Below are 12157 nucleotides of genomic sequence, written 5' to 3' on the forward strand. Positions count from 1 at the left end.
TCTTAAGACATCTTAAGACACAGTGACAGCTGAGTATGTATCACTAAATTACGTTATATATAAGCTCCAAATATATATATTACTTATTTTGAGCATCTGTGCTCAAGATAACAGTCTTAGAGGATCTATGCTTATGTTATATTTCATGAACTGACACCTTATTAGCTCCAGCTAGTTAGCTTAGCTCACTCAACATTACCTGTTAAAAAAATCAACACTGTATAACATTACATACATATTTACACCACCACATATCAAACACACTTATGGTTATTAAAAAAGTACATGTTTTTAGATAGAATACAGTGGAAAAAATACATCCCTGATAAAGAAAATCTCCCTCCTGAGTGAATCTCTGTAGCTCTGGTGGAAGTGTGTGAATTTTGGAGTGAAAGTGTGACGCTGCTGTTCTAAATCATGATTCAATGGATACACAAACCCTTGAAGCTGAACTTAGAGTTAAATTGAACTAACCGTGATTCTGGTCTCTCCATCAGAAGCGCTTTTGACCAGACAAGCTTTATTCCAGATCCCAGAACAGACTAAAAGAAAAACAAGTAATGACGACAATCTAAGAGGCCTGAATTCATGACTCCATCTAATGGGAGTATATATAAACCCTTGAAGCTTTTCAGGCATACAAGAATTGTAAAGTGAAACATGCAGCCTAACCTACTTTCAAGTCCATCTAATCGGTGCAAGTGGCCCATAAGAAACTGAGCATTTGTCCAGGTCAGACAAAACTTCAACAGCCTCGAATGTTTCTGAAACTGCTGAAAAAAGAGGAAGGTGTGAATCAGAACTGGTCATTTAATATGTGAGAGGAAGAAAAACTCGTACTTCTGTGGAAACCTTTTGCTGTACTTTTTAAATGCCAAATAAAAAGATAAATGTGAGGACAATGTTTACACATTTATATGATCAGTTTTAACGTGCACATGTTCAAGATTTTATATTCTCTGCAGCACAGTTTTAAACTAAGTACCGTAGCTACCAGTGTAGCTTTTAATGTAAAACTAGATCAGGGATTATGGTAGAAGATTCAGTTAATCACGAGCAACAGGCTACTGGTCTATTAGCTGCTTTATCGTCATCGTCAGTCACCCTAGAGACACAGTAAAATCCACCTTCTGCATCACCAGAACTCAAGTTTTCAGTTGTTTGATATGATTATAGAGTTCACTTCTACAGTACAGAGACAGTGACAGTATCACCATGCAAAAAGACTGAGCATCAATATATGTTAAGCGCAAGATCTTTATTACTTGGATATCGTACTGTAATGTTAATCCTGTGGTAGACGGCTCTGAAATTGATTTAAAGGTAGTTCTTATGTACTGATGAACATGTTGTACCTTTCCCAGTCTCCCATTTAGGCCTCACAAAACAAACACTGCTCTTACTAAATTTGTGGGTTGGGTCTAAAAACATAACATAAATGACACATGATAAAATAATGGTGAATAATAAATAATGATGACAAAGAATGTGGATCTGAATCAATGTTCAAAGCGTTATGAATACAGTAATGATCACTGTATTGGTGCAAAGGTCAACAAAGTATCATGAAGTACAGTCGTCACAAACCAAACCTGTTCTTATAAAGCAGCTTTAAGTCACATATACAAAAACATGTCCCTCACAACAGCTTTAGTCAAGTACACAACAGGACACAACAGGACACAACATGTCCTTGTAATCAATAATTGCAGGACACAGTCAAGTTTGTTATTCAGGGTTGGGGTAGCTACTGAAAAATTAGTAGTTAGCTACTTTATAGCTACTTTCCCAAAATTTGTAGCTGCTACAATTTAGCTACTTTTCCAGAAAGAGTAGAGGCTACTTTTTAAGCTACTTTTAAAGCGCGACTGTCAGAATGTTTGAATCTCGACCTGACACACCAAACAAGCCCACCTGACACACCAAACAAGCCCAGCTGACAGTGTGAACAAGACACTGCATTTAATCATTAGCCAGAAAGAAACAGACAACTGAAAATATACAAAAAGATGACCAAAAAGTGTGACCAACGATCAAACTTACACACCCAAAAGTGTGATATCCAACAAAAATTAAGACTAAATGCAAAGTCAATCATTCCAGGTTTTCCAGGTTTTTCTCCAAGATTTGGGCCCTTTAATAGAACACTTAATGGTGAGTGAACTTCATTCACTGTGACTCTGACAAAACGCCTGTAACATTTTTCTGATAGTCACAGCAACAGTTTCTCTAAATGACCTTTGGTGTTGCGTCTCTTGGAACTTGTGGAAGCTGCTCCTCAGGCTGGAACTGGTCCTTCTCGGTCACCAGAGGGTTAGTTGTGACCAGAACATCTGTCTCAGCAATGTTCCAGAAACAGAAATAAAATTCAGAAATGTGGTTCCAGCCATGATCTGATTGGCTGCATTAGACGCTGTTCTTGTGGTTGTAGTTGGTCTTTTTCATTTGCCATCTGTAAATATATGATTATGAGAATCAATGTGGAAGTTTCAGAAAAAAGACTAGAAATAAAAACATCAGTTAATCTTGTTTTCATTCACAGTGAATATTCATCTTTAAATACCCTGCATCTCCATATTAATGCTACTTATAGCAGATTTAGGGTTTTTCCCGCTACTGTGGTTCATTTTGGGCTAACAGGGTCATCATTCATCAAGTCTCCAGAGAGAGTCGTCTTCCAGAGCAACATCAACACTGGAACATATAAATAAAGCATAACAGAAACTTTTAGCTCTAGAACCACAAAAACAACAGAACACCATTTAAAAATTAGCACATCAGCATCTCCTCACATATTACACTGACCAGCCACTTCATTAAGGCCACCTCCTTATTTCTACACTCACTGTCCATTTTATCAGCTCCACTGACCACATAGTTTCACTCTGTAGTTCTACAATTACAGACTGTAGTTCATCTGTTTCTCTGATACTTTGTTACCCTGAGTGCAGAAACAAGGAGGTGGTCTTAATGAAGTGGCTGTCCAGTGTCCAGCTAAATGAGAGAGTGACATCATTCATACCAAAAACCTTTCCACTGTAATGAAATTCAGACAGGAACACTTTCAGGACATCATGATAGATTTTCTGTCTCCTTTCAGGTTCATGTTTAGTTATTAGTTCCTCTGTGATCCAAAAGAAAACCTCCCTTATCAGAATGGACACAGCTGAATACTCCACAGTCTACGAGAGAAAACAGAGAACATGCTGACCACATCAAACCACATTAACCTCAAACAAATAAACACATACAGCCAATTAAATATGAATATTAAATTACCTTTTTCTGGATTTATATATTTCACACCAAACCCATCTTTGTCTTTATAAACAGGTGTAACATTTGCTGCCTCTTCTTCTGGATTCAGTTCTCTTTCTCAGCTCCATGGCAGCCATTTTCCATGATGACTCCACTCTTTATAGAAAAATAACAGTTTTATTTTGATCTTTTCATATATGAAATATTTTAGTCTCTTTATTTGATTGACTGTTGCTAAAAGGAGCTCAAGATAATCTTATTTACAGCTAAAGTCTCACTTTTATTTCTGAACTAGCTGAGTTTCTGAATGAGACGACTAAACTAATCAAATCAAATCGAATCAGCTGAAAGGTCCTCGTAAACCACAAAAACCAACACGCTCACACACACACACACACACACACCACACCACACACAAACACACACACACACACAATCACTCACTCTAATGTCTCTTCTTGTGTGCAGATTCCTGTGAGGTCACTCTGGATCCAAACACAGCGCACAGTTCTCTCTCTCTGTCTGACGGGAACAGAAAGGTGGTGAATGTGGGATCTTCACAGTCGTATCCTGATCATCCAGAGAGATTTGATCAGTGTTATCAGGTTCTGTGTAGAGAGAGTCTGACTGGACGCTGTTACTGGGAGGCTGAGTGGAGCGGAGGTGTTGAAATAGCAGTAACATATAAATCAATCAGCAGGAAAGGAGACAGTGATGACTGTGAGTTTGGAGGGAATGTAAAGTCCTGGATTCTGATCTGCTCTAATAACAGATACTCTGTCTGTCACAATAATATCAGCACTGATCTCTCTGCTCGTCCCTCCAGCTCTGGGACAGTAGGAGTGTATCTGGACTGTCCGGCCGGCTCTCTGTCCTTCTACAGCGTCTCCACTGATAAACTGACCCATCTACACACTTTCAACACCACATTCACTGAACCTCTATACGCTGGGTTTGGGGTTTGGGGTTACGGCTCAGTGTGTTTAAAATAAAATAACAATGTGTCTGAGAACAGGTTACTCTCTCTCTCTCTCTCTCTCTCTCTCTCTCTGTCTCTCTGTCTCTGTCTCTCCGTCTCTGTCTCTGTCTCTCTCTCTCTCTCTGTCTCTCTCTCTCTCTGTCTCTCTGTCTCTCTCTCTCTCTGTCTCTCTGTCTCTCTCTCTCTCTCTGTCTGTCTCTCTCTCTTTCTCTCCCTCTCTGTCTGTGTGTCTCTCTCTCTGTTTCTCCCTCTATCTCTCTCTGTCTCTCTCTCTCTCTCACTCTCTCTCTCTGTCTCTCTCTCTGTCTGTCTGTCTCTGTATCTGTCTCTCTCTCTCTCTCACTCTCTCTCTGTCTGTCTGTCTGTCTCTCTCTGTCTCTCTCTCTCTGTCTCTCTCTCTCTTTCACTCTCTCTCTCTCTCTCTGTCTCTCTCCTTATTACTCTTTTCTGTATTCGACTCTTGTATTTTTCACTCTGAGCTCTGTTTATAGTGTTTGTGTGGTTTTGTGTATAAAACAGTAATTATTCATTTTTAGATGATCATTTTTATCTTTATTCTTTATAATTAAACAGTCTGTATTTGTTTCTGTGTCTTTAAGACTGATATATGTAAATGAGCTGTGTTCTGATTGGCAAATATAATTAATAATAATAATAGGTTAATATATAGCTTGCAATTAATTTTACAGCTAGCGCGTTAATGTATGGCTAGCAATTTCACAGCTAGCGCGTTAATATACAGCTAACAATTTCACAGCTAGTGCGTTAATATACGGCTAGCAATTAATTTCACAGCTAGCGCGTTAATATATGGCTAGCAATTAATTTCACAGCTAGCGCGTTAATATACGGCTAGCAAGTTGTTTAACAGCTAGCGCGTTAATATATGGCTAGCAATTTCACAACTAGCGCGTTAATATATGGCTAGCAAGTTATTTCACGGCTAGCGGGTTAATATACGGCTAGCAAGTTGTTTAACAGCTAGCGCGTTAATATATGGCTAGCAGTTTCACAGCTAGCGTGTTAATATATGGCTAGCAATTAATTTCACAGCTAGCGCGTTAATATATGGCTAGCAATTAATTTCAAAGCTAGCGCGTTAATATATGGCTAGCAATTAATTTTACAGCTAGCGCGTTAATATATGGCTAGCAGGTAATTTCCCAGCTTGCGCGTTAATATATGGCTAGCAAGTTATTTCACAGCTAGCGCGTTAATATATGGCTAGCAATTAATTTTACAGCTAGCACGTTAATATATGGCTAGCAATTAATTTTACAGCTAGCGCGTTAATATATGGCTAGCAGGTAATTTCACAGCTAGCGCGTTAATATAGGGCTAGCAATAAATTTCACAGCTAGCGCGTTAATATATGGCTAGCAAGTTATTTCACAGCTAGCGCGTTAATATATAACTGGCAAGTTGTTTCACAGCTAGCACGTTAATATATGGCTAGTAAGTTATTTCACTGCTAGCGTGTTAATACATAGTTAGCAAGTTGTTTCACAGCTAGCGCGTTAATATATGGCTAGCAAGTTGTTTCACAGCTAGCGCGTTAATATATGGCTAGCAATTCCATAGCTAGCGGGTTAATATATGGCTAGCATGTTATTTCACAGCTAGCGTGTTAATATATGGCTAGCAATTAATTTCACAGCTAGCGCGTTAATATATGGCTAGCGATTAATTTCACAGCTAGCACGTTAATATATGGCTAGCAAGTTATTTCACAGCTAGCGCGTTAATATATGGCTAGCAGGTAATTTCACAGCTAGCGCGTTAATATATGGCTAGCAATTTCACAGCTAGCAGGTTAATATATGGCTAGCAAGTTATTTCACAGCTAGCGGGTTAATATATGGCTAGCAAGTTGTTTAACAGCTAGCGGGTATATATATGGCTAGAACGTTGTTTATCAGCTAGCGGGTTAATATATGGCTAACAAGTTGTTTAACCGGTAGCGGGTTAATATATGGCTAGCAAGTTATTTCACAGCTAGCGCGTTAATATATGGCTAGCAGGTAATTTCACAGCTAGCGCGTTAATATATGGCTAGGAGGTAATTTCACAGCTAGCGCATTAATATATGGCTAGCAGGTAATTTCACAGCTAGCGTGTTAATATATAGCTAGAAGGTAATTTCACAGCTAGCGCGTTAATATATGGCTAGTAATTAATTTTACAGCTAGCGCGTTAATATATGGCTAGCAATTAATTTCACAGCTAGCGCGTTGATATATGGCTAGCAATTTCACAGCTTGTGCATTAATTTATAGCTAACAATTTCACAGCTAGGGGGTTAATATATGGCTAGCAAGTTATTTCACAGCTAGCGCGTTAATATATAACTGGCAAGTTGTTTCACAACTAGGGGTTAATATACGGCTAGCAAGTATTTCACAGCTAGCGGGTTAATATATGGCTAGCAAGTTGTTTACAGCTAGCGTGTTAATATATGGCTAGAAAGTTGTTTTAACAGATAGCGGGTTAATATATGGCTAGCAAGTTGTTTAACAGCTAGCACGTTAATATATGGCTAGCAATTTCACAGCTAGCTTGTTAATATATGGCTAGCAAGTTATTTCACAGCTAGCGGGTTAATATATGGCTAGCAAGTTGTTTAACAGCTAGCGGGTATATATATGGCTAGAACGTTATTTATCAGCTAGCGGGTTAATATATGGCTAACAAGTTGTTTACAGGTAGCGGTTAATATACGGCTAGCAAGTTATTTCACAGCTAGCGCGTTAATATATGGCTAGCAGGTAATTTCACAGCTAGCGCGTTAATATATGGCTAGGAGGTAATTTCACAGCTAGCGCATTAATATAATCGCTAGCAGGTAATTTCACAGCTAGCGTGTTAATATATAGCTAGAAGGTAATTTCACAGCTAGCGCGTTAATATATGGCTAGTAATTAATTTTACAGCTAGCGCGTTAATATATGGCTAGCAATTAATTTCACAGCTAGCGCGTTGATTTATGGCTAGCAATTTCACAGCTTGTGCATTAATTTATAGCTAACAATTTCACAGCTAGGGGGTCAATATATGGCTAGCAAGTTATTTCACAGCTAGCGCGTTAATATGTAACTGGCAAGTTGGTTACCAGCTAGCGCATTAATATATAGCTAGAAGTTAATTTCACAGCTAGCGCGTTAATATATGGCTAGTAATTAATTTTACAGCTAGCGCGTTAATATATGGCTAGCAATTAATTTCACAGCTAGCGCGTTGATATATGGCTAGCAATTTCACAGCTTGTGCATTAATTTATAGCTAACAATTTCACAACTAGCGGGTTAATATACGGCTAGCAATTTATTTCACAGCTAGCGGGTTAATATATGGCTAGCAAGTTGTTTAACAGCTAGCGCATTAATATATAGCTAGAAGTTAATTTCACAGCTAGCGTGTTAATAAATAGCTAGCAAGTTATTTCACAGCTAGCGCGTTAATATATGGCTAGCAATTAATTTTACAGCTAGCGCGTTAATATATGGCTAGCAATTAATTTTACAGCTAGCGCGTTAATATATGGCTAGCATGTAATTTCACAGCTAGCGCGTTAATATATGGCTAGCAATTAATTTTACAGCTAGCGCGTTAATATATGGCTAGGAGGTAATTTCACAGCTAGCGCATTAATATATGGCTAGCAGGTAATTTCACAGCTAGCGTGTTAATATATAGCTAGAAGGTAATTTCACAGCTAGCGCGTTAATATATGGCTAGTAATTAATTTTACAGTTAGCGCGTTAATATATGGCTAGCAATTAATTTCACAGCTAGCGCGTTGATATATGGCTAGCAATTTCACAGCTTGTGCATTAATTTATAGCTAACAATTTCACAGCTAGGGGGTTAATATATGGCTAGCAAGTTATTTCACAGCTAGCGCGTTAATATATAACTGGCAAGTTGTTTCACAACTAGCGGGTTAATTTACGGCTAGCAAGTTATTTCACAGCTAGCGGGTTAATATATGGCTAGCAAGATGTTTAACAGCTAGCGTGTTAATATATGGCTAGAAAGTTGTTTAACAGATAGCGGGTTAATATATGGCTAGCAAGTTGTTTAACAGCTAGTGCGTTAATATATGGCTAGCAATTTCACAGCTAGCTTGTTAATATATGGCTAGCAAGTTATTTCACAGCTAGCGGGTTAATATATGGCTAGCAAGTTGTTTAACAGCTAGCGGGTATATATATGGCTAGAACGTTATTTATCAGCTAGCGGGTTAATATATGGGTAACAAGTTGTTTAACAGGTAGCGGGTTAATATACGGCTAGCAAGTTATTTCACAGCTAGCGCGTTAATATATGGCTAGCAGGTAATTTCACAGCTAGCGCGTTAATATATGGCTAGGAGGTAATTTCACAGCTAGCGCATTAATATATGGCTAGCAGGTAATTTCACAGCTAGCGTGTTAATATATAGCTAGAAGGTAATTTCACAGCTAGCGCGTTAATATATGGCTAGTAATTAATTTTACAGCTAGCGCGTTAATATATGGCTAGCAATTAATTTCACAGCTAACGCGTTAATATATGGCTAGCAATTTCACAGCTTGTGCATTAATTTATAGCTAACAATTTCACAGCTAGGGGGTCAATATATGGCTAGCAAGTTATTTCACAGCTAGCGCGTTAATATGTAACTGGCAAGTTGTTTACCAGCTAGCGCATTAATATATAGCTAGAAGTTAATTTCACAGCTAGCGCGTTAATATATGGCTAGTAATTAATTTTACAGCTAGCGCGTTAATATATGGCTAGCAATTAATTTCACAGCTAGCGCGTTGATATATGGCTAGCAATTTCACAGCTTGTGCATTAATTTATAGCTAACAATTTCACAACTAGCGGGTTAATATACGGCTAGCAATTTATTTCACAGCTAGCGGGTTAATATATGGCTAGCAAGTTGTTTAACAGCTAGCGCATTAATATATAGCTAGAAGTTAATTTCACAGCTAGCGCGTTAATAAATAGCTAGCAAGTTATTTCACAGCTAGCGCGTTAATATATGGCTAGCAATTAATTTTACAGCTAGCGCGTTAATATATGGCTAGCAATTAATTTTACAGCTACCGCGTTAATATATGGCTAGTAATTAATTTTACAGCTAGCGCGTTAATATATGGCTAGCATGTAATTTCACAGCTAGCGCGTTAATATATGGCTAGCAATTAATTTCACAGCTAGCGCGTTAATATATGGCTATTTCACAGCTGGCTTATTATGGCTAGCAGTATTTCACAGCTATGCGCGTTATATATAGCTAGCTAGCTAGCTCAGCTAGCGGTTAATTTGCTCAGTATTTCACAGCTAGCGCGTTAATATATGGCTAGCATATTTTCAGCTAGCGGTTAATGGCAAGTTTTCACAGCTAGCGCGTTAATATATGGCTAGCAATTAATGTTACAGGTAGCACGTTAATATATGGCTAGCAGGTAATTTCACAGCTAGCGCGTTAATATATGGCTAGCAATTAATTTCACAGCTAGTGCGTTAATATATGGCTAGCAAGTTATTTCACAGCTAGCGCGTTAATATACGGCTAGCAAGTTATTTCACAACTAGCAGGTTAATGTATGGCTAGCAAGTTATTTCACAGATAGCGTGTTAATACATAACTGGCAAGTTATTTCACAGCTAGGGCGTTAATATATAGCTGGCAATAAATTTCACAGCTAGCGCGTTAATATATAACTGGCAAGTTGTTTCACAGCTAGCGCGTTAATATATGGCTAGCAAGTTATTTCACTGCTAGCGTGTTAATATATAGTTAGCAAGTTGTTTCACAGCTAGCGTGTTAATACATAACTGGCAAGTTATTTCACAGCTAGCGCGTTAATATATGGCTAGCAAGTTGTTTAACAGCTAGCGCGTTAATATATGGCTAGCAATTCCATAGCTAGCGGGGTAATGTGCGGCTAGCAAGTTATTTCACAGCTAGCGCGTTAATATATGGCTAGCAAGTTGTTTAACAGCTAGCAGGTTAATATATGGCTAGAAAGTTGTTTATCAGCTAGCGGGTTAATATATGGCTAGCAAGTTGTTTAACAGCTAGTGGGTTAATATATGGCTAGAAAGTTGTTTAACAGCTAGCGCGTTAATATATGGCTAGCGATTAATTTCACAGCTAGCGCGTTAATATATGGCTAGCAATTAATTTCACAGCTAGTGCGTTAATATATGGCTAGCAATTAATTTCAAAGCTAGCGCATTAATATATGGCTAGCAGGTAATTTCACAGCTAGCGCATTAATATATGGCTAGCAGGTAATTTCACAGCTAGCGTGTTAATATATGGCTAGCAGGTAATTTCACAGCTAGCGTGTTAATATATAGCTAGAAGGTAATTTCACAGCTAGCGCGTTAATATATGGCTAGCAGGTAATTTCACAGCTAGCGTGTTAATATATAGCTAGAAGGTAATTTCACAGCTAGCGCGTTAATATATGGCTAGCAATTAATTTTACAGCTAGCGCGTTGATATATGGCTAGCAATTAATTTCACAGCTAGCGCGTTGATATATGGCTAGCAATTTCACAGCTTGCGCATTTATAGCTAACAATTTCACAGCTAGCGCGTTAATATATGGCTAGCAGGTAATTTCACAGCTAGCGTGTTAATATATAGCTAGAAGGTAATTTTACAGCTAGTGCGTTAATATATGGCTAGCAATTAATTTTACAGCTAGCGCGTTAATATATGGCTAGCAGGTAATTTCACAGCTAGCGCATTAATATATGGCTAGCAAGTTATTTCACAGCTAGCGCGTTAATATATGGCTAGCAATTAATTTTACAGCTAGCGCATTAATATATGGCTAGCAGGTAATTTTACAGCTAGCGCGTTAATATACGGCTAGCAAATAATTTTACAGCTAGCGCGTTAATATATGGCTAGCAAGTCATTTCACAGCTAGCGCGTTAATATATGGCTAGCAAATAATTTTACAGGTAGCGCGTTAATATATGGCTAGCAGGTAATTTCACAGCTAACGCATTAATATATAACTAGCAAGTTGTTTCACAACTAGCAGGTTAATATATGGCTAGCAAGTTATTTCACAGCTAGCGCGTTAATATATAACTGGCAAGTTGTTTCACAGCTAACGGGTTAATATACGGCTAGCAATTAATTTCACACCTAGCGCGTTAATACATGGCTAGCAAGTTATTTCACAGCTAGCGCGTTAATACATGGCTGGCAAGTTATTTCACAGCTAGCGCGTTAATATATGGCTAGCAAGTTATTTCACAGCTAGCGCGTTAATATATGGCTAGCAAGTTATTTCACAGCTAGCGGGTTAACATATGGCTAGCAAGTAATTTCACAGCTAGCGCGTTAATATATGGCTGGTAAGTTATTTCACAGCTAGCGGGTTAATATCTAACTGGCAAGTTGTTTCACAACTAGGGGGTTAATATATGGCTAGTAAGTTATTTCACAGCTAGCGCCTTAATATATGGCTAGCAAGTTATTTCACAGCTAGTGCGTTAATGTATAGCTGGCAAGTTATTTCACAGCTAGCGGGTTAATATATAGCTAGCACGTGATTTCCCAGCTAGCGCGTTAATATATGGCTAGCAAGTTATTTCACAGCTAGCGGGTTAATATATAACTAGCAAGTTATTTCTCAGCTAGTGCGTTAATATATAACTGGCAAGGTATTTCACAGCTAGTGCGTTAATATATGGCTAGCAAGTTATTTCACAGCTAGCGGGTTAATATATAGCTAGCAAGTTATTTCACAGCTAGCGCGTTAATGTATGGCTAGCAAGTTATTTCACAGCTAGCGCGTTAATATATGGCTAGCAAGTTATTTCACAGCTAGCCCGTTAATGTTTAACTGGCAAGTTATTTCACAGCTAGCGCGTTAATGTATGGCTAGCAAGTTATTTCAC

At 38.2% G+C, this 12157-nt stretch overlaps 1 protein-coding gene across 1 annotated transcript; it reads left to right on the plus strand.

Annotated features, from left to right (window-relative positions):
- The first annotated feature begins 758 nt into the window (after positions 1-758).
- LOC118802180 (stonustoxin subunit beta-like) lies at positions 759-4278 on the plus strand. The gene is made up of 2 exons (XM_036562665.1): positions 759-789; positions 3727-4278. Exons 1-2 carry the CDS (start codon positions 759-761, stop codon positions 4248-4250), a joined length of 555 nt encoding a protein of 184 aa, XP_036418558.1. The 3' UTR covers positions 4251-4278.
- Positions 4279-12157: the final 7879 nt, after the last annotated feature.

Source organism: Colossoma macropomum, unplaced genomic scaffold (assembly GCF_904425465.1).
Source record: "Colossoma macropomum unplaced genomic scaffold, Colossoma_macropomum, whole genome shotgun sequence".
In the NCBI taxonomy this organism is placed as follows: Eukaryota; Metazoa; Chordata; class Actinopteri; order Characiformes; family Serrasalmidae; genus Colossoma; species Colossoma macropomum.